The sequence below is a fragment of the Pogona vitticeps genome, chromosome 2 (genome assembly GCF_051106095.1).
Source record: "Pogona vitticeps strain Pit_001003342236 chromosome 2, PviZW2.1, whole genome shotgun sequence".
In the NCBI taxonomy this organism is placed as follows: domain Eukaryota; kingdom Metazoa; phylum Chordata; class Lepidosauria; order Squamata; family Agamidae; genus Pogona; species Pogona vitticeps.
The window spans coordinates 20,610,390-20,633,786 of record NC_135784.1 but is presented as its reverse complement, the minus strand read 5'-3'; the positions used below and the strand labels follow the sequence as shown (position 1 = coordinate 20,633,786).

The 23,397-nt window shown below is 42.9% G+C and overlaps 1 protein-coding gene and 1 long non-coding RNA gene across 7 annotated transcripts in view; one reads left to right on the top strand and one right to left on the bottom strand.

The window, feature by feature from the left end:
• Window positions 1–23,074, bottom strand: part of LOC144582997 (uncharacterized) — a 43,462-nt gene extending 20,388 nt beyond the window's left edge. Inside the window, exons 1-4 of one of the 6 annotated variants that reach the window (XM_078388247.1) lie at window positions 22,994–23,074; window positions 19,379–19,446; window positions 18,653–18,779; window positions 12,933–17,027 (exon numbers count right to left, since the gene is read on the bottom strand). In XM_078388247.1, the coding sequence (XP_078244373.1) occupies window positions 15,223–17,027; window positions 18,653–18,779; window positions 19,379–19,435 (1,989 nt within the window). In that variant the 5' untranslated portion in view covers window positions 19,436–19,446; window positions 22,994–23,074 and the 3' untranslated portion in view covers window positions 12,933–15,222. Of the gene's footprint in view, window positions 1–4,337; window positions 4,409–7,693; window positions 7,800–12,932; window positions 17,028–18,652; window positions 18,780–18,875; window positions 19,219–19,378; window positions 19,447–21,096; window positions 22,788–22,993 lie in introns of those variants that run through there. The other 5 variants (XM_078388246.1, XM_078388243.1, XM_078388244.1 and 2 more) reach the window with 5 other exon arrangements.
• LOC140704008 (uncharacterized) lies at window positions 7,864–11,910 on the top strand. Its single transcript, XR_012083133.2, has 3 exons — window positions 7,864–7,975; window positions 9,266–9,435; window positions 9,542–11,910. It is a non-coding gene; the product is annotated as an uncharacterized LOC140704008 (long non-coding RNA).
• Window positions 23,075–23,397: the final 323 nt, after the last annotated feature.

The window sequence follows — 23,397 nt, the reverse complement described above, 5'->3', positions numbered from 1 at the left end:
AGCCAATTTTACCATAGTAGCTGTGGTCTAAACAAGGAGACAGCTTACAGACAATTTGTCTTTTTATATTTTATTACAAAAGATATCATCTCAACAAGCTCATTTGAACGTCATTCAGTATTTCCAAATTATTTTCAAAATAACCCCCAGCCTTAGCCACCAGTCATTTCCTCTATAAAATGAAAATAATGAACTGTCTAACTATATCTTAAATAAGCATTCTTACACAGTCTTCTGTTTAAAGTCCTGCCAGACGCATCTCTCTCCATGTGTTGTCTCTGGCTGTCGTGAAAGCAAACTCTTCCCCCATCTCTCTTCTCCGTCCTTCTCCTTCTTCTCTCTTCACCCATCTTTCTTAAATTAAGAAGTTATGTCCTTGTCCATGGAGTTGAGATAAGATAAGGGTCAACTTGCTCTTCTTAACTCTTTTTTTTTCTTTAGCTGGAGAAGAACTGACCTTGTACATTTTCTCTCTAATTAGCACCTGGGCATAAGCAGATTTCTAGTTTTTTCGTTGCAGCTCTGAACTAAATCCTATGAAATACAACATTATTCTATTTTCATAATCAAATTCATGACACAACTAACTCTTGAATATGTAAGAAGCAGAATCTTGCAGGAGGAGGAACACTCGAAAGAGTGATTCCAAGCTGCAGAAGAAAGCCACGTGGGAGCTGACCGGGAGAGACGGAGACGGAGTCCAGACGGCAGCGTGTCCCGAAGACGAAAGCCAGAGACAAACAGAGAGCAGCGTGGGCGTGCCATGATGATCAAAGCCTGTTACCAGTGTGGGTCCAGAAATCATTTGCAAAAGGATTGTTTGAGAGGAGAAACGTTTCCAAACAGAAAGGATTTCGAAGCAGCAGTTTGCAGGCGCTCTGCAGAGAGCAGCAGCAAGAGATTGGTCTCTCTTGTCAGCAGAAAAATAAGAGATAACTTCAAGGACACTCACACAGCTGAATGGCTAATTGACTCGGGGGCCGTAAATCATTTGACTAACAATGTAGAGATGTTTTGTTTTCTAGGAAAGACGGAGCTGAAGAACGTGACGCTGGCAAATGGACAAAAAGCAGACGTAACAGGAGAAGGGAGAGTGTTTGTTCCCAGTCTGAAGTTGGAGATAAGTAACGTGTTACTTACACCCACAATTGATTATAATATTCTAAGTGTGTCAGCACTCGATAAACAGGGGTTTTGTGTAATGTTTGAAAAAGGAGAATGTATAATTAAGAAAAATAACAAAGTAGTGGCCAGAGCGAAGCAAGAGGGCAATTTATACATATTAAAAGGCCAAACACACAGAGACACACACGGTACACAGAAATGAACCCCAACATGACAATTGTATACACTTACTACATAGAAGATTGGGTCATGTAAACTTTAAGACAGTGCAAAAAATGGAAAATATGGCTAGAGATGTGAACATAAGAGACTGTAAGAATTACCTGGACTGTCAAATTTGTAAGCAAAGCAAAACACAAGTTGCCCCAAAAGGGAGACAGAGTACCAGAGAGACAAATAGACCATTTGAATTGGTACATGCTGATCTAATAGGGCCATTTCCACCTTCATTAGGAAAGGCAAGATTTGCATTGGTAATTGTGGATGATTATACACGATTTTCGTTTTGTTTCACACTGAAATCCAAAACAGAAGTTTTTCAAACATTTAAGAATTGGCTTAGATCAATTGAGCGGCGCTTTGGCCACCAGGTGGCGCAATTGCAGACCAACTGAGGTACAGAGTTTACAAATACACAATTCCAGAGGTGGTTAGAATCCACAGGAATCAGACATAGAAAAACAAGCCCTTATAGTCCATTTCAGAATGGAGTGGCGGAGTGAAGGAATGGGGTGCTCCAGAACATGAAAGATGCACTGCTGGCTGACGCAGGGTTGCATCATGCGCTGTGGGCAGAAGCTTTGAAAACTGCGAATTTTTTAATTAACAGAATTTGGTCATCCTCGATAGATCAAACCCCATATTATTTACTGTTTGGTAAGAAACCTTGTTTGAAGTATTTAAGAGTGTTTGGATGTACCGCTTGGGTACATGTGCCAAAGCAACTCAGGAGAAAAGGTCAAGCAAAAACAAAGAAAATGAGGTTCCTGGGTTATGAGCCTAGCTCAAAGGCATATAGATTTCTAGATGGTGATAGAAGCGTTGTAATTTCTAGGTCTGCCAGTTTCAATGAGGGGGAGAACTGGGACAAAGTACACGCAAATTCACAATTATACATTCCACTGAGTGAAAAAAGAAGAGGTCAGTTTAGACAGAAACACATGAGCAAGACACGAGGTCCTCTGCTGATGAAGATGGAGAAGATGAAGATGGAGAAGTTATTGAAGAACACGAAGAACATGAAGAAACACACGCTAGCGAGGTTAGTGAGACAGAGGCACAGACAGAAACACAAGGTCCCAGAAGGTCCCAAAGGACAAACAAGGGTATACCACCCAAGAGGTTTGGAATGGGTGGTGTGAGAGTGTGTCATGTTTATATAGAACCAAAAAATTACAAAGAAGTTTTAGAACTTCCTGCTTTTGAAAAAAGAAAATGGTTAAGGACCATGGATGAGAAAATGGAATACATGAAGAAATGTAAGGTGTTCACAGATGCAAAGGTGCATACAGAACACACAGAGGTTACAGGTAACAAGTGTGTGTTAAAATTAAAAGTTTAAAAATAATGTGTAAATGTGTTGGGATTATGCTGTGTTCAGGCATAAAAAATTAGGAGGGGTGTCAGGGTATAGAATTTTATAGGCCTGAACCCATATATGTTTCATTAACGAGCTGCCATTATGTGCAGATGAGAGAAAAGCTGAATCATCCTAAGCTGATGCAATGAGGTGAAACCAGAAAGAGCCCAGGTGGAGAGATGAGGTCACCTGGAACCCGATTGGACTGGACAGAGACAAGATTATGTATAAATATGGACTGTGTCTGTAGAATGTTCTCTTCTTCTGATGTGATTTTCTGCCACGCATGCTGTCGGAGTGTGTGAAGACTTCTAGATGTGCTGTAGAGACCTGCCTGTATATAAGTGTACAGTTCGAAGAAGAACTGGTAAAGTGTCTTCATTTACTCTGCGCCAGAAACGTAACAGATTGGTTCAAAATTGGGAAAGGAGTACGACAAGGCTGTATATTGTTCCGCTGATAATTTATCTTATATGCAGAATACATCATGCGAAAGGCCAGACTGGAGGAATCCCAAACCGGAATTAAGATTTCCGGAAGAAATATCAACAACCTTAGATATGCAGATGATACCACTCTGACGGCAGAAAGTGAGGAGGAATTAAAGAACGTCTTAGTGAGGGTGAAAGAGGAGAGTGCAAAAACAGTCTGAAGCTCAACATGAAAAAAACCAAGATCATGGCCACTGGTCCCATCACCTCCTGGCAAATAGAAGGAAAAGATTTGGAGGCAGTGACAGATTTTACTTTCTTGGGCTCCAGGATCACTGCAGATGGTGACAGCAACCATGAAATTAAAAGACACCTGCTTCTTGGTAGGAAAGCAATGACAAACCTAGACAGCATCTTAAAAAGCAGAGACAGCACCTTGCCAACAAAGGTCCTCATAGTCAAAGCTATGGTTTTTACCTGTAGTGATGTATGGAAGTGAGAGCTGGACCATAAAGAAGGCTGACTGCCGAAGAATTGATGCTTTTGAATTGTGATGCTGGAGGAGGCTCTTGAGAGTCCCCTGGACTGCAAGGAGAACAAACCTATCAATTCTAAGGGAAATCAACCCCGAAGGCTCACTGAAAGGACAGATCCTGAAGCTGAGGCTCCAATACTTTGGCCATCTCATGAGAAGAGAAGACTCCCTGGAAAAGACCCTGATGTTGGGAAAGAGTGAAGGCAGGAGGAGAAGGGGACGACAGAGGATGAGATGGTTGGACAGTGTCATCGAAGCAACCAACATGAATTTGACACAACTCCGGGAGGCAGTGGAGGATAGGAGGGCCTGGCGTGCTCTGGTCCATGGGGTCACATAGAGTCAGACACAACTAAACAACAATTCAAAAGGAGGGAATAGAGAGAGGAAAATGATTCCTGTCCTGGAAAACCTCAAAAAAGTACAGTTTTTGCACTATTATTCAAAACTTGAAAGCAGTAATATTTTTATCCATTTGCAACTGCCAGATATGATAAGTACTGCCATTCACATAAGGAGAGGACCATGTTATAGCAGCTTGCTATGCAAGTATTAAAAATGTAGAACCTTTCATTAAAAAAGCATTATCAGCCTCATTCATGACGAAAGTGATTTTATATACAGGGATTCAAACACACAAAATATTATTTATTCTTCTGGTCCATACCTGATCTGCTTCTGCGCCATCACAAGGAAGAGATAAAGGAATCCTTGTTGCTAGCATCCTTCTGGCCCATCCTGAACAGGGAAAGGAATTGGGAAGCCAGTCACATACACTTCTCTCAGATTAAGATCATAATCCTAGAAATGCTTGCTAAAACTAAACCCTTGTTTGTTGTTGTTTAGTCGTGTCCAACTCTTCGTGACCCCATGGATCAGAGCATGCCAGGGCCCTCCTGTCTTCCACTGCCTCCCGGAGTTGGGTCAAATTCGTGTTGGTCGCTTTGATGACACTGTCCAACCATCTCATCCTCTGTCGTCCCCTTCTCCTCTTGCCTTCACACTTTCCCAACATCAGGGTCTTTCCAGGGAGTCTTCTCACCTTTGTTAATTAGCTCCAACTTTTAGGGCTAAAGGTACACTATGCAAAAGACATGTGGACCAGACTGGTCTACAGATATAGGGAATATTCTGCCAAGCTGCTTACAGAATGGCATGGATGAAATCTTTGGTTTGTTTCATAAACACTGCAATTGACTGTTTTCTGTTGGCAAAAGAGGTTGAGAAACTTAGGGCCATCAGTGGAGCAAAAAAACAAGTCAAATCCATTCATGCTCACATGCAGATGCTATTCAATTCATTTTTTTCTCAGTTTCACTTTTCCAGATTATGACTGCTATCAGGACTTTGGCCTTAGGTTTGTTCTGCTTCTGAGAGAAGCTTCAGTTTTTACAATGGGTTAGACTGCGGAATTCAGTACTCCCCTTTATTGTTTTCTTTTATTATGAATTACAAATACACATGCATACACCAGGAACTTCACTACCCTACTTTACATTTTTCCTTCTGATTTTTCCAGTTCAGATTGTTCTGGATCAATACTGCTGTACATTCCCCTTAATCTTCAGGAACCTGTGCCGTGGAATAGGCAGCTATCTATCTTTCTTCCTCAGTCTTTAGGCCAAAGACTATTAAAGATAGTGAGCTTCAACTAGAGGGCTGGTGGAAGATTGGGGGAAAGGTAGGGTTTTTTAAATAAATAGCTACCTGGCTAATTTTGCATAATTACACTTTTATCTGATATTTTAATACAGGTTTTTGTGCTGTGCATTTTTCCTTTCACCATTGTGTACTATTGTGTTAGAAATCCAATGGGTTTCTTTTGATTTCTTTTATCCTGTACCTTCATTTTGTGGATCTTTGTTTATCTGCTGCGATGTATATAATTCTTCAAATTAATTGCAACTGTGAATTGCCTCAGATCATCTCTGGGTTCAACTTTTTGCCTAGAGGCAAATGAAGGACTTCATTGTCACCTTTGAGAGGATTTACATACCAATAAAAGGCACTGGCTCTCAAAAGGTAATGTGTGCCCTTTCCAAACATTTCCAAATGAAATTTCAGGAAAAGTACTAATCTGCAAAAGATCGATGAATCCTGTGGTTTAGTTTGTGGCCACAGATGGGAGCTAGGACTTGAGGTTTGGGGAAGATCCAAGATAAGAATCATATGAAATCATAAGGATGCGTTTTTCACATTAATGGATCTGCTTTTTACTTTCTCCCTCTGGCCTCCTTGTTCTCTCTTTCACCATTTCTAGTATCTCTCCCACTTTCTTCTCACAGGAAGCACCACCAACTGGAGAAGGTAGGAAGATGAGGGAACTACAGCCACCTCTTTGATTATTAATGCTGGAAAATAGACTTGGATCCATTTTCCTGTCCTGCATTGAGGAAGACTGTGCAAAGTAACACATTTGGCTGGCTTAATTTTTTTCCATGTACAACCCCAACCTCCTCACAAAATATGAGTACACCTTTTAGGGTCTACATTGGACGTTGAGAATGGAAGGCCTGAGACCTTTAAAAATACCAGAGACTTTCTTCAGAGAAGGAACCGGCAGCTGTTTCTCACTTCTGATTCTCCTGGGATCAGCTCTCCCACATGGAGAGAGGAAAAACCCATCAGAGGGACAAAGGAACTTCTTCCTGGTCTCTTAAAAATCCCTCCACCCACCTGATGATCTGATATTTTTTTGGTGACATCAGGAGCATCACCAAAAATATCCCAGGCTGCCTTTGTTTTGGTTGTTGTGGGTTTTTCAGGCTCTTTGGCCATGTTCTGAAGGTTGTTCTTCCTGTTTTGCCAGTCTCTGTGGCCGGCATCTTCAGAGGATAGGACTCTGTGCTCTGGTGCAGCTTGTTTGGAGAGTTGAGTATTTATAGCGCTGGGATCAGCTGTGATTGATGGGAGTCTTTTGTGTGTAGTGATTACCAGTCCTGGCAGCTGAGCTGCTGGGTGGAGCTGGTTGACCTTTTGCAGGCTGTATTTTTCAGTGCTGGGAGCCAAGCTTTGTTGAGTTTGCAAAAAGGTCAACGAACTCTTCCCAACCACAAGGGACCCGGGATCACTACACACAAAAGACCAGCTAATGACACCCATCAATCACTACCCAGCCACAAGAACCCATGAGCCTACACACAAAAGACCGGTTACAACACTCATCAATCACAGCTGATCCCACAGCTATGGGTGTGAAAGCCTTCTGGATTATACACTGCCTTTCTTTGTTAACCCTTTCTATCCTTTCCATGCATGTTAGGATATATAAAATGTATATCTTAAGAGAGGGAAGAAAGCAGATCTATGAAATAAAAAAAATTGGATCCTCATGACTGAGTATGTTTTTCAGATGGGATCTTCTCCAAACGATCCTCAAGGTCCCACCGTGTGCACAGAATGCACCACAGAAACCATGGATCCTTTCCTGCCTGGCTTTGCAGTTCTTTACAACCATGGAGGAGGAGGAGGAGGACTCCGAATCAGAGGAGCCAGACAGGACTTGCAGCGCTTTGGTTTTGAAGCTGTGACTCTTTCGCCCTCAGGAGAAAGCAAATCCTCTGCTCAAGTTCAGGGCGGATGCTGCAAAGAGGCAGAAAGAAAAGGGGAAACCATTCAAGAGGGGCGGGGTGGTCCAAGACATCCTGCTGCCTGAGGCAAAGGAGAAAAACCCTTCGCCCCTCCCTTGAGATGAATATTTGCCACAAACAAATAAATTAAACTCCGGAGGTGGGACAAGTTTCCCCGTTGTTTCCAATGGAGGGCAGCAGTGCTCCCTCATGTAACGCTCCCCACGTGCTTTGCTCAGCAAATTCATCTGCAAAAATTTCCAAGCATTTCAAAGGACTCAAAGGGGAGGGAAGGGAAGAGATGGGGAGCCAAAGCTTCCCCCTTCGTCCTTCTCACCAGGAGATCTCTTCTTCTCCTCGGCTTTCCTGCCCCAAAATGGCTCACCTCGTTCCTCCAGTTCTTCCTTCCGGGTTTTTCCTTTCCCAGCAAAAGTCAGAACAAAAAAATACTCACAGGCTTCTCTTACTGTCCTCGTCCTCCCTCGAAGGCAGCCGGCCGGGGTTGCTGTTCCCAGTGCGTCCCGTTTAAAGTTACCTCTATTGCTTTTCCATCTGGCTGGGTGTGGGAGGACGCATGCGCAGTTTTATAAAAACTCTTCTTTTTTCCCCTCATGTGACTGAAGCTAAGCCAGACTCCTGGCAGGATAAGCACAGACCCATCCAATCGCCCCTCTGAGAGCATGGATGAGCAGTCCTCGTTCTCTGCCATTGCCTCGGTCAGGAAAAAGAATTTACGGTACAGTACTTAAAAGCATCGCCTACTAAGGAGAGGGATCATCCACAAAGCCTGTACAATTATACTGTATATTGCATAGTCCACAAAGCAGGCCCACGCAAAGAGGAAGTCACAAAAGCAGCAAAATCAGGGAGCTGGACGGGAGAGATTGGATTTGTGTGTATATTACAGTATGTTTTATGTAATTTTTTGGGTATTGTTTTATTGTTCTTATTATACTGGAAGCTGCCTAGAGTGGTCTTTTAGACCAGATGGGCGGGGTATAAATGAATGAATGAATGAATGAATGAATGAATGAATGAATGAATGAATGAATGAATGAATTTGTCCTCAGTGTGGAAGGGATGGTCACTCTTGAATCGTCCTCCTCAGCCACACTAGACGCTGTTCCAAGTCCTCCATACAGAGCACGTTACCATCGTCCTTCGAGACTGAAGGATGCCTAACAAGATCCCTTGGGAGGAAGCTGACAGGAGAAGGGGAGAAAGGGGTGAGAATGCAGCTCTGGAGTGAGGAAGATTAGGGAAGAGAGAGTAAAGATGGAAAGAGAAAAGAGAGAGAGAGAAAGATGGATGCATCAGTCCGGGTCGAGAAGATGTTCACCACCAGGATCTGGGACGTTCAATATGCACGTGATGACTTCCGGGCCACCCAAAACCCCTCAGGGGAACAGTTGTCCCTGTTGCTGTTATCACCAGAGTTGTCACTGATGGACTTAAGAGGCAGGAGGTGTTGAAGGACTATTAAAATGAGGGTTTGATACCACATCTCCAGATAAATACTTCACAAAGCTGCCTTGCTTTCTGGGGCCTTAATGGGAAGAAACCCAATCCGAGGATTTCAGATGTTTGGGCCTGGATCAGCCAGTAGCCCAAATGATGGCTTGGGTTTAACCATTCCTGACCTGAAAAGTTATTTTATCCTATGATGGTTTTACAGAGAGATCTCCTTTATAAGATTTATCTTCTAAAGCCACTCACTCGCAAGTGAGTATGTGTGTGTACAGAAACAAAACAAATCACACTTACTCTAGCCTTACAATTGCCATTGTAATGATAGACCTCAGGTTCTGGGCTAGGGACATTTTCTCTTCTGAGGACGACCTTTCAGGGGTGGGTGGGCGGGCGGGTTATGATATTCTCATGGTCACATCTGGGCAAAACCAGGGAGCTGGATAGTCCTTTTGTGATCTCTCACCTTGTGAAATAAGGTGTGATGTAACAATTAGTCCATCTTTCAAAGGCCAAAGCTGAGATAATGTTTTTTATTCCTTCCCTTGATAACAACCAGTGAACTCCAGCCCTATTAAAATGGATAATTTCGGGGATCAAGACAGAGCATATCTTCAGCAGTTAAACGATGAAGTTGTGTCCAGAGTGACAAACAGCCGCCGCGGCGACCGCCACCAAAGAGAAAACAGAACTGTTATATTTCAGTTTTTTCAGGGGGCAAAAGAATAAGTAAGTAGGCAAGGCTCAGGGTTAGTTTTCAATTATTTTATTTTATTTTTAAAAATTATGTTAACCATATGTTCATTATTTTATCTTTTCGGGGTTGTGCGTTTAGACCTAGGCACGTCTAGTAACATGTGGCGTAAATAGAAGAACGATCACCCGGCGCACGTCTAGTAACATCTGGCGTAAATAGAAGAACAATCACCCTGCGCATGTCTAGTAACATCTGGCGTAAATGGAAGAACAATCACCTGGTGGCGGCTCTGGCCGTTCCCCCACCACCACCAGCTTGACATCAACAGCACCAGCAGGGCAGAAGAGTGAAGGAAAAATTTCCCCCCCCCTTAAAAAACAAACAAACCTCTGTGTGTGGTCTCTCTCTGTTTTTGTTTGTGTGTGTGTATGTTTGTGTGTGTGTGTGCCGCCACCACCAGCAGGACTGGGGGACGGCAGCAAAGAAGGAAGTCTCAGCATCATCCCACTTAAAAAAGGAATAAAAGCATGGAATAGCGTCCAGAGCCCAGGAAGCAATCTGACACACCAAGGGCCAAAGCACGCTTGGAAAAAGGTAGAGCTCAGCGCCTGGCACCCAGGGAGCAGCTCCAAGTAAGGCACAGATGGGAGGAAAAGGGAGCAGAAGACGGCAATCGACAAGCTGGTCCATGTTCCCTACAATGCACATTGGGGCAAAAAAAATCAAAATGTTATTTATCAGCTATGGGTTTTGAGCTGTCTGTGCTGGTGGACAGCTGGATGAAAGTGTCAACCCAGTGTGCAGCAGCAGCAAAGAAGGCCAATTCCATGCTAGGTAGCATTAAAAAGGGGACTGAAAATAAAACAGCCAACATGATAATGCCATTGTACAAAATGCTGGTAAGGCCGCACCTGAAGTATTGCATACAGTTCTGGTTGCTGAACCTCAAAAAAGACACCGTGGCATTGGAAAAGGTGCAGAAGAGAGCAACTCAAATGATGACTGGGCTGGAGCACCTCCTTATGAGGAAAAGCTATAGCGTTTGGGGCTCTTTAATCAAGAGAAAAGGCACCTGAGGGGGGACATGACTGAGATGTATAAAATGCAGGGGATGGATAAAGTGGATAGAGGGAAGCTCATTTCCATCTCATGCAGTACCAGAACGAGGGGACATCCACTCCAATGGAGTGTTGGGAGAGTGAGAACAGACCAAATAAAAACTTTCTTTACCCAGCATGTTGTTAGTCTGTGGAACTTCTTGCCACAGGATGTAGTGATGGCATCTGGCTTAGATGCCTTTAAAGGGCAATTGGACAGATTTCTGGAGGAAAAGTCAATTGCAGGTATCTGGTGGGAGCTGAACTAGATGGGCCCTTGGCCTGATCCAGTAAGGCTCCTCTTATGTTCTTATGTATGTTCTTATGACTTATTCTTGACATTCTTGTGGTTCCTAGGGCTTGTGACTTGCCCAGCCCATGTTGTGCTGCCTGACCCAGGGATAACTCTACATCAAAACTTTCATAGTGTGTAACCAGTGAGTACTGCTCTCCATGAGCTCTTTCGGATAGAAGGGGCAGTCCCCATGAATAGTTACAGTATAAGCATCTAAATTCTTGAATGAGGACCATATCTGGCACAGTGGGGGTTTATTTATTTATTTATTATATTTATATCCCACCCATCTAGTCATTCGACTACTCTGGGTGGCATACATCAAGCAGAATAAACAGATTAAAATAACATCAATATCCAAAAATAATTAATCATTCAAGATGAAAATAAACAAAGAAAATAGATCAAATAGTGTCCGGAGGGAAGACCTGCCTGAATAGCCAATTTTTTAATTGGCTTTTAAATTGGGTTTGCTGGTTGGTGAACATTGGAAAAATTTGGACGAGCAGTCTTGAAGTTCCAGTTTTGGGTTGTTGTTTTTTTACTCCCATCTCTCAGTTCACACTATTTCCTGCTACTCCCAACCCACATGAACATGAGGATGAATCAACTTCAAATAAAGAAGTGCAGGACAGAACCACCCAAGCTATGGAGCCCCCTCTGACAGTCCAGTGCTTTTTAAAAAATAACGGTTGTCTTTTAATTTATTTTTAATGTATTTTTAGAACTGCTTTGAATGTCATGCACTAGTATTAGTGTGACACTGGTATTATTAAATAATATTTATTTAACTCCTTTTAAATACTGCAATAATTAACTGATTTTAGCTTTTAATATTGTTTCAATACTGTAAGACATTTATTATTATTTATTCATTCAATTTATACCCCCCCCCCGACAGCATCTACTCAGTCTACACTTGGTTCATTTTAGGAGCAAGGCGAGGAAAAAAATCTCTCATTTCTCCTATACAATAACAAATTATAGTATCAAAAAACCCCAATGAATATATATAAGTGTTTGTGTGTTCATTGTTTATATTATTCAGTTTGTTATTTTTGTTTCGTTCTTTTTATTATTATCTCTTTTAATAAAATAAGATGCTTTGGGTCCTTTTGGGGAGTGACAAGAGTGTTTTTAAAAAAATAATAATAGTAACATGATGGCGGTATTAATGAGAGACCAAAACTGAGGACATTGTGTGGAAAAGATCACCCTCCTGCTCATGTCTTGTAGCAACTGATACTTCAGCCAGGGTATAGAGAAACACCATCGTATCTGGAGATTCCTCCTGCAATTTGAGGAAAAACTAACATGTTAGGCTTTTTTTAAAATACTCCACTCTCTCATGGCAGGTCAGGGGTTTGATACCTCGGACACGGTGGATCAAAATGGCCCATTGCCCAAAACAAAGGCCAGAAGAGCACAAGCGGCAAAAGGAAAACCATTTCCCTGAAAGGAAAGTGCTTCTCCAAATACAAAATAAATACACACACACACACACACACACACCGTAAATCCCCCCCAAAAAACACAGGAGCCTCCCCTTTTTCCTCACACAGATGTCATTCTCCTCCATTTTCAAGGAAGGTCCATCCCAAAATGACTGGCTACCCACCCCCACTCTTTGCAGTGTAGCCTGAGTACTCTCTCTCTCTCACACACACACACAACCGCATCCTGGTAATCCTGATATTCATCTCAATCCCCTCTCTCTCAAACGCACACAGAGCCTTCTATTCGCCTCACAGCCACCATCACCACCCAGCCACCCATCCTTCCCTCGCTTCCCTCCTCCTCTCAGGATCTTTGGGCCTTCCGATGCCCACCCTTTTCTCATCCCCAGCTCTGCCTGCCTTGCTGTCCGGCGAGGCAGGCCAAAGAGCAACCATCTAAAGAAATCTCTTGGCCACGTCAGCATCAGAGATTGTGTAGGGATCGAGGGGATTTGTGTGAGAGAAAGGGAGGCTTTGAGGGCTTGGCTGCCATCCTATGCCCTACACAGCAACCACCAAGAAAGCTGCAGTGATTATTGATTTATTTACATAATGACTTCCCAAATCAACTCGCTTTTCTCATTAAGTGCAACACGCAACACAGTTCATAACATGTATTAAAGACCACACAGCAAAAAATATCATATGCAATTATATTTATATATTCAGACACAATTAGATACATTCAGCGTAATAAATATGTGGAACTACTGGATGTAAAACAGGTGTAAGGAAATTACATAAAGACTTTTGGATGGCGTGATAAGAGAAAGAAAGGGTTTCTCCAAACCCAAATCACCATTCTCATGGTTTCAGGAGAGAAACCAGGTCCAGAGGGTGTTCTGGTCTATGAATGGGACCAGACACCATTTGGGAGAAATGTCACAGTTGTCCCGGACAACATTAGGTCCTTAGCCACTCCTAGCAAACCAGGATTGGTGTGAAAGTTGAAACCACCGACCACCCAGCATCAGAAGCCAAGAGGAGGCTGCTGGCTGTTTATTTGTAGAATTTCTACATCAAGGAGGCACAGTGGCTCTGCAGCCAGATTTCTAAGCCACTGAATTACCCAGCAGCATGTTATTATGATGAAGAGAGTACACAACAAAACATAAAAGCAGTTTTTAGAATGGGCACTGTACCATGCTATGTGCTGTTGATTCTACTGAACGGCACGGGTTTGTGAATTTTGACACAGTCAATTTAAAAGAAAGACACATAAAATGTGGATTTATTGAAGAATGCCAGGAGATTTTTGTAACTGAGTGGGAGACTAATAAGAATTATTAATGAGAGTGAATATGTTGGACCAAAGAATGATAAAGCACATAACATGCAACAGACTAGAATACTGTACTTTGGTCAGGTAATGAGAAACAAAAATTACAGATTGTTATTACAGCTGATAATTCAAAGTAAAATGAATGGGGTGGTAAGCAGGAAGGAGTAAAATGTGTCATTCAGTAAACCTCAGAAACTGGTTCAGGTGAAAAAACGACACCATGGTTTAGAACTGCCATGTCCAAAGTCAGAAGAGCCTTCCTGGTGTCAAAACTTAAGTGCGGGAAGAACAAAAGGCTACAAATCTACAAGGCAGATTCCTGAGAGCTTTGTTTGGAAATGGAGCAAGATCAGGTCAGGATTCGATATGAAGGAAGCAGGAAATTTCTGATTTTAAAATAGAAATAAAATAAAATAAAAATAGAAAAGAGAAAATATTGAAACATGAACTTTGCATGAATATGGAAACAAGAGGAAAGATAATTTAAAAAAAACTGTGTTGGAGGATTAAACACTACAGATTAGAAGCTGTACTTGTGAAGAACAGGCCCAGAGATATTCATTGGACATCTTGGATCACCTACTAGGAGATGTCCATCCTCTTCATGCAGACGTCCTATGACATGATGTACCTCCCTTTAGTTCCAAGAGGCAGAATTTTTAAGGGGAATTTTTTTTAGGACACCTGTTATGCTGTAGAGAACCTACATTGTCAACTAATCACTGGCTATAGAATCCCTGGTCACTGATTTTGCTAGCTAGGGCTTCCCAAATTTGTAATACAAAAACATCTAGAGCAGGGGTTCCCAACCCCCAGTCCACAGTCCGGTACCGGTCTGTGGCCTTGGCAGGACCAGGCCGTGGAGACAGATCTCCGGCCCCAGAACGCGTGCCCCCCATTCAACTGCATGAGTGCCCTGCGTACCCTCATATGCGTGCCCCACCCATCTGTACGAGGGCCCCACCCCACCCTATGAGCACACCATACCCAACCACGAGAGCAGGGGTGACCCGCCACCCCACACATGGAGCCCACCTCCCTAACCGGTCAACAGTTTGGAAGAGGTTGAGGACTGATCTAGAGAACCCCAAGTTTGGGGAAACTAGTATTTGTCTGCAAGCGAGACTTGACGGCCACTAGAATTTGCAAGAGGAGTAGGAAAAAATCTAAAATATAGCTTCTGTCAGGGTGGAAAACATTGGTTGTTGTGGGTTTTTCGGGCTCTTTGGCCGTGTTCTGAAGGTTGTTCTTCCTAATGTTTTGTCAGTCTCTGTGGCCGGCATCTTCAGAGGACAGCACTCTGTGCTCGCTGTCCTCTGGAGATGCCAGCCACAGAGACTGGCGAAATGTTAGGAAGAACAACCTTCATAACACGGCCAAAGAGCCCGAAAAACCCACAACAACCATTAGATCCCGGTCGTGAAAGCCTTCGTGAATAAAGGGGAAAACATTGATTCATTAGAGACTGAATCTGTTGGTACATGTGAAAAATCTTCCAGTCTCCCTTGATGTGCTCCTTCTGTAGCTTCACTCCTGGTTATTCACTTTTGCTGTGTGACAAAGGGGAATATTTCTCAGTTCTTTGCTTATACTGCTATCTCAACTAAAATGTCTGCCAATCAATAAATGCATCACAAACATTTCCCATGTTACATGGTTTTGACGGGTTCCCCTCCTGTATGGATTCTGTAATGGCCCACAAGGTTTGAATTCCGAGCAAAACATTTCCCACATTCTTGACATTTGTATGGCTTCTCCCCTGTATGGACTCTTTTATGACGTAAAAGCAGTGAATTCCGAGCAAAACATTTCCCACACTCCTGGCATTTGTAGGGTTTATCTCCTCTGTGAACTCTTTTATGATTAACAAACTGAGAACTGTGAGCAAAACATTTTCCACATTCTTGGCATTTGTACGGTTTCTCTCCAGTATGGACTCTCTTGTGACTCACAAGCTGTGAGCTTTGAGCAAAAGATTTCCCACAATCCTGGCATTTGTAAGGTTTCTCTCCTGTGTGGACTCTCCTATGACTCACAAGATTTGATCTGTCAGCAAAACATTTCCCACAATCCAAGCATTTGTATGGTTTCTCTCCTGTGTGGACTCTCTTGTGACTCACAACCTGTGAACTGTGAGCAAAACATTTCCCACACTCAGGACATTTGTATGGTTTCTCTCCTGTGTGGACTCTCTTGTGACTCACAAGCTTTGAACTTTCAGTAAAACATATCCCGCACTCCTGGCATTTGTATGGTTTTTCTCCTGTGTGCGCTCTCTTATGACTCACAAGTTGTGAACTGTGAGTAAAACATTTCCCACATTCCTGGCATTTGTATGGTTTCTCTCCTGTGTGGACCCTCTTATGTTTCACAAGCTGTGAACTCTGAGCAAAATATTTCCCACATTCCTGGCATTTGTATGGTTTCTCTCCTGTGTGGACCCTCTTATGTTTCACAAGCCATGAGCTGTCAGCAAAAAATTTCCCACACTCTTGGCACTTGTACATTTTTTCTCCAGTGTGGACTTTCTTATGACTCACAAGCTGTGAACTGTGGGCAAAACATCTCCCACACTCTTGGCATTTGTATGGTTTCTCTCCTGTGTGGATTCTCTTGTGACTCACAAGCTGTGAACTATTAGCAAAGCACTTTCCACAGTCTTGGCAGCAGTATGGTTTCTCTCCTGTGTGGACTCTCTTATGACTTACAAGGTGTGCATTCTGTGCAAAACATTTTCCACAATCCTTGCATTTGTATGGTTTCTCTCCTGTGTGGACTCGTTTATGACTCACTAGCTGTGAGCTTTGAGCAAAACATTTCCCACACTCTTGGCATTTGTATGGTTTCTCTCCTGTGTGCACTCTCTTATGACTCACAAGCAATGAAGTGTGGGCAAAACATCTCCCACACTCTGTACATTTGTAAGGTTTCTCTCCTGTGTGGACTCTCTTATGACTCACAAGGTGGGAATTCCATTCAAAACATTTCCCACATTCTTGGCATTTGTAAGGTTTTTCCCCTGTGTGTACTCTTTTATGACCTACAAGTTGTAAGCTCTGAGCAAAACATTTCCCACACTCTAGACATTGGTAGGCTTTCTCTTGTCTGTAGATATGCTGATGATTTAGCAACTTTGAAATCTGAGGAAAACATTTCCTCGCCGGGCTTTTATATGCTTTCCCTCTTGTGTGGACTCTTTGATGGCTCACAAAGTGTAACTTGCAATCAAAACCTTTACCAGTCTCTTCACTCAGAAAGCTCTTCTTTCCTGTGTGGATCCTTTTGTGAAGTATCAGTGATATCTTCATGGCAAAATGTTTTCCACACACAAGACATTCATTGGGCTTCCCCCAGGTACAGTTTTCTTTTTCTTTGTCGGTTCTCCTATGTCTGGTGAGCTCAAATTGGGTTGTAAAATTCTTTTTGAGACATATGTTTTTCTCTTTCCAGTTATCTGTTGGGAACAAAGACAAAATGCAAAAATGACTGAATAAAAAGAATACCAAACATCGAGAAAAAAAGAGAAGGTTTTCTAACGAAGCGGATTCAATGTTCCCTCTTATTTTTCCCAACCACTGAGCAGAACTTTTGATGTTTTGAGCTAAGATATTTTACATTCAAAGCTACTGTGTGACATTCAAACTTTCATGCAGCTATTCCAGCACACATTTTCAATAAGAAAAATGTTTGTGTTGAGTGTCTTATTAAGATGTGTAATAAACTGAAAGCATGAAAGCCATTGTGACAGAGCTGTTTACGTGAACAGGGACTTGGAAGATCCAGGTCCGAATCGTGACCAAGCAGAAAACACTTTTGAGAACCTTGAGCCACTCAATCTACTTCGCAGGGTTGTTGTGAAGAAAAGAAGACAATCATGTCCTGTACCTACAAGTCACTGAAGAAATAGTGGGATATTTGCAACTAACAAATATGTACATTAAATCAAGTAGTGGACATCAATTGATTGTTGCATTGAGATCTGGACATTAAAGAATTAAGCATAGGTGTTGTTTCCGTTGTTTTCTATTATTACTGGGGGAAGGAGCAAAGGAGAATGGTCCATGGAAAAAATTATGGCTTTTGGGGGGGAGGATTTTTACGATATACATTATTTATTAATTGTTTATTTATTTAAACTATTTTTGCCCGACTTTTCTCCTTAAAAGGACCAAAGAATTCAAATATAATATTTTAAAACTAAAAACAGTGAATATATAAATATTAAAAAGAATTTTAAAATATTATATTAAAAACTTGGAAAATGTAACTAAAATAAATAAGCCGCAATCCTAAGAGTTATGCCTATGACTGTTCTGACCCACACATCACATGAATCATTTCCTACAAGGTTCCTCATCTTTATACATTTTCGTCACTGGAAAGTCTCTGTAATTCCAAGATGTTTTCCAGATAACTGGAGGTGGGGAAGCAATGCAAGAGTCTCAATTTACCTTGTAATATGTTAACAAAATACTAATATCCATGCGAACATTGGGGCACGGGATATCTCTGTTTAGCTTGTAATTCTCAATTACAATAAAAGGACAATGAATTATAAATATAAAAATATAATTAATTTGAATCACATATTAAAAATGCATTGAAAGTTTCTTTGTATAAATTCAGTTAAAACAGTGACAAACAAGCAAATGGAAATGTACAGCGCAACACTAAAAGCCCCTCTCCTTGGCACTCAGTTTACTAAACCATCAAGGGGCTTATTAACAAGTGCCCCACAATTAACCTCTCAGGATCCAAAGCCCATTACCAATGACGATTCACCTCTCGAAAACATTCCAGTGCAATCTGTGAATCTTTATCTCTTCCGATCTTGATGAATGACTATTCTCACCACAATTCCCACATTGACAAAGTTGGCTACAGTGAGGGGAGCTGGAATTCAACACAGCTGGAGAGCCACAGATTGCCCAGTCTGGAAATATCAATCCTGCAGTGGCTAGTGTTGAGTTGGGACATCACTTCAAAACAGAAAGATTGTTGTTGCCCTTATTTTTAGGGTTATCAACGCATTGCTAATTAAAGAGATTACCATCAGCTGGGGAAAGAGGGGGCCTTTACCTAGAGAGGAGACAGTCTGCCAGTTCTCCTCCATGACTTCCTGGTGGAGGGCCCTCTGGTCAGGATCCAGCAGCGCCCACTCCTCCTGGGTGAAGAATACGGCCACCTCCTCAAAGGTCACTGGACCCTAAGTGAAAAAAGAAAGCAGGTCTTTCTCGTGGGTTTCATAAAGATATCTTCTTGAACACCAGAAGAATAATTAACATAAGTGGCTGGATCTTACATTGTGGGCTTTAACTTCCATAGGTGGCCATCACAGCCTTACTACTGGAGGAGACAATTACAAAGGGATACTAGTCACTCTGAGCTCCCTGCAGAAAGAGAGGCTTCTGAATCCCAGTTGCTGAGGAAGAACAGGGGGAGGGAAAAAGCTATTGGTGGCTGGTCTGCCTCTGGAGCTTCTTGGAGGAATCCAGGGATCCTGTGTGAGAAACAGGATGCTAGATTAGATTGGCCTTTGGCCTGATGCTGCATGGCTCCTCCTACAGCCTTAGCTCTGCCAGAAGTAAACAGAGGGAGAGAGATCTATTCAGAACAAGGGAATGAGAAGAGGAAAATAATGATAAGTACTGCTATTCCAACTAAGGAAAAGGCCATATTATAATAGCTTGCTATATAAGCATTAAAAATGTGGAGCCTTTTGTTAAAATGGAATGCCCGGATTAAAGGGATTTTATATACTGGGAGTCAAATACACAATGTGTCTTTTAATCTTCTCGTCCGTACCTGATCTGATTCTTGTTTACCACAAGGAAAAGATGAAGGAATCCTTGTTGCTGGCATCCTTCCGGCCCCTGCAGGAGAGAGAAAAAGGAGGTGGGAAGCCAATCACATGCACTTGTCTCAGATTAAAATCACACTCCTAGAAATGCCTGCTAAAACTAAACCCTTGTTAATCAGGCTCAACTCTTAGGGATAAAGGTACACTGGGCAAAAAGTCATGTGGAAATGTGGACTGGACTCGCCTACAGATATACGGAACGGAACGGACTATCAGCCTGTTTACAGAACGGCATGGAGGAAATTTTTGGTTTGTTTCCCTAAACAGCACAATTGACAGTTTCCTGCTGGCAAAAAAGTTTTGAGAATTTCTCCCCGTCTGGACTTTTGTACAGGGTTCTGCAGGAAACAGAAACTTTTAAAGATGCCCCAGACTGCCTTCTGAGAAGGAACTAGTAGCTGTTCCTCAGTTCTGATGATGGTCGGATTCCAAAAGATCTCCTGTATGGAGAATCAGTGCAAGGAAACCGCCCCAGAGGGAGACCACAGCTGCGATACAAGGATATCTGCAAGCGGGATCTGAAGCCTTAGGAATGGACCTCAACAGATGGGAAACCCTGACATCTGAGCGTTCAGCCTGGAGGCAGGCGATGCATCATGGCCTCTCCCATTTTGAAGAGACCCTTGTCCAGAATGTTGAGGCAAGGAGGCAGTCACGAAAGCAGTAAAAACCAGGGAGCTGGACAGGGGACAGAGTGTATTTGTCTTCTGTGTGGAAGGGATTGTCACTCTCGAATTGGCCTTCTCAGCCACACTAGACACTGTTCCAAGACCTCCATACAGAACACGTTACCATAGTCTCTCAAGACTGAAGGATGCCTACTACAGCTGTTCTACAGGGCCAACTGGAGAGAGGAAAAACCCATCAGAGGGACAAAGGAACTTCTTCCTGGTCTTTTAAAAATCCCTCCACCCACCTGATGGCCTGAATCCTTTGAAACATCAGCAGTGACATAAAGATAACCCAGACTGTTTTGCTTTCTTAACCCTTTCTAACCTTTCCATGAATATTGGAAAACCATAATATATCTTAGGAGAGGGAAGGCAGCCGATCTATGAAATAAAAAATGGATCCTCGTGATTGAGGATTTTTCACATGGAATCCTGAAAGCCTAGGTCCCATTGTGAGCACCGATCCTTTTGTGCAGGGTTTTGCAGTTCTTTATAACCATGGAGGAGAAGGAGGAGCTGGACTCTTAAATTGGAGGAGCCAGGAGAAGGAGAAAGCAAATCCTCTGCTCAAGCTCAGGGCGATTCTTGCAAAGAGGCAGAAAGGAAAGGGGAAGCCATTCAAGAGGGGCGGGGTGGTCCAAGACATCCTGCTGCCTGAGGCAAAGGACAAAAACCTTCCTCCCTTTACATGAACACATGACATAAACAAAAATATTTAAATAAATCGTCTCCCTCATGTAACGCTCCCCACGTGCTTTGCACAGCAAATTCATTTGCAAAAGTTCCCAAGCATTTCAAAGGATTCAAAAGGGGGGGGGGAAAGGGAAGCGATGGGGAGCCAAAGCTTCCCCCTTCCCCCTTCTCTTCTTCTCATCAGGATATTCCTTCTTCTCCTCGGCTTTCCTGCCCAAAAAATGGCTCTTCTCGTTCCTCTACTTCTTCCTTCCATATTTTTCCTTTCCCAACAAAAATCAGAACAAAGAAATACTCACAGGCTTCTCTTACTGTCCTCCTCCCTCGAAGGCAGCCGGCTGGGGTTGCTGTTTCCAAAGCGTCCCGTTTAAAGTTGGCTCTATGGGTTTTCCATCTGGCTGGGTGTGGGAGGACAAATGCGCACTTTTTTTGAAAAAAAAAGGTTTAAAAGCTTATTTTCCTCTTCCTGTCACGTGACTGAAGCGAAGCCAGACTCCTGGCAGAGCAAACACAGACCTAGCCGATGTGCTCTCTGAGAACATGGATGAGCAAGCCTCGTTCTCTGCCGATGTCTCCATTGCACGAGTCAGGAAAAGGAACTTATTTAAAGGCACGATGTGCCAGGGAAAGACTTCATCCACAAAGGCTCTACAATTTTATCTTTTTTTGTATCAGCCTTTTCCTAATTCTTCCTGAACTAGGTAAGATACGACCAATGGCAGTTCAACAGCACCACCTTTGGACTCTCTTTAACATCAGCCACCAGGACTTTTGAAGAAACATCTACTACTCATCAAGCCCTATGAGGAAAGACTAAAAGAACTAGACATATTTAGCCTTCTGTTCTCAACCATCCAAGAGTGCAGGACACATAATTCAAATAAATTTATTGTCATTGTAAGTATATACACAGTACACCCGTACAACAAACTTCACAATGGGCTGAAGTTACAGGAAGCCAGATTACACCTGAATATCAGGAAAAAAAACCCTTAACTTTAGAGCAGTACAACAATGGAACTAACGTGTAGGCATTGTTCAGTCTCGAGAGACTTTAACGTGCTCTGAATAAAGGTCTTGGAACAGCGTCTAGTGTGGCTGAGAAGGCCAATTTGAGAGTGACAATCCCTTCCACTCTGAAGACAAATACAATCTGCCCCGTCCAGCTCCCTGGTTTTGCTTGTTTGGGAACCACAATTCCAGGAGAGACAATATTATTTTTATTTATATGTCACATTTCTCCCAACAAGGGACCCAAAGCGCCTCACAAGGGACCCAAATATACAGTTTATTTGCAGCTAGCAGCTAATAGGATTCGTAGTAGGAACTGGTATAGTCATAGATACAATATTATCTGTATGAGTATGAAAATAAGTGCTAGTTATAGACAAATGGTTATAGGACGCTGCAGTTGTCCCGAACCTGTTGTTTATAACAAATGGATTTTTATTTTTATATAGCTCTTGAAGATGGCCAAATGCTAAAATGCATTGAGCATTGCAATCAGAATAGAGATCATCTCCTCTTTTGTTAACATGAGACCTGTCTCTCATTTGGATTTTGCCATCATTGGACATGCTAGTTCCTTGTGTTCTGCCGTGTTTTGAGATTTGCCCGAGTGATTTAGGCGCTTTGTGCAATTGCAGAAGTGTGCTCTGCTCTGAATAACTGGTTCTAAGGAAGGGGTGGGACCTCCAACATGGACAGTGGCTTTAGGCCCGTCTTCACCTCCCTCCCGGGGACTCCTGCTGAGAGGAAGTGTGCCCTTGACTTGCTTGGTGAGAGCTGCCAGGTCTACAGCTGCCCTCCCTCCCTGGTTGCTTATGAGTGAGAGTGTAATCTGAAAAAGGGGTTCCATAAGAAACGATTTCTGAGATTGTTCAATGTATTCGCAAAGGCTTTCACGGCCGGGATCTAATGGTTGTTGTGGGTTTTTTGGGCTCTTTGGCCGTGTTCTGAAGGTTGTTCTTCCTAATATTTTGCCAGTCTCTGTGGCTGGCATCTTCAGAGGACAGGCCTGGTGAAACGTCAGGAAGAACAACCCTCAGAACACGGCCAAAGAGCCCGAAAAACCCACAACAACCAATTTCTGAGACCATTTATCTGAAAAGTTTGAAGGGAAGGCTAGGAGTGCTGTGTAAACAAGCAATATAGAACCAAGAGGCATGACAACAACAATGAAGGTGCTCTAGTGACCTGCAACTTGTGCCGTGTTTGGTTTCCTGCTTGAAGATACAGGAAACCACACTGCCAGGACAAACTGGTCGCCTTCCTGGAGGAGAAGATAAAACCGTTTGAGGCAGGGCTGACCAAGCCATTCGTCAGGCTGAAGCCTCAAGTAGACACCACCCCTCCTTACCTCCTGGCCAAGGTGTTCTTCCCATGTCTGGGCAATGGAGGGAGGAGGATGGCAGTGGTAAGGAGCCTCATATATGTTACCAACCACTGCCCTGCTCTTCCCCACCACCACAGGTGAGTGTTTTGGCCCAACAGCTCCTTCTAGCAATGGCTGGAGGCAACGCTTCTGCTCATCAGGGAGGAATCCATGTTTTCTGCCAGAACAGAGGAGACTCTTTTAAAGAGAAACAGAGGATGCGGAT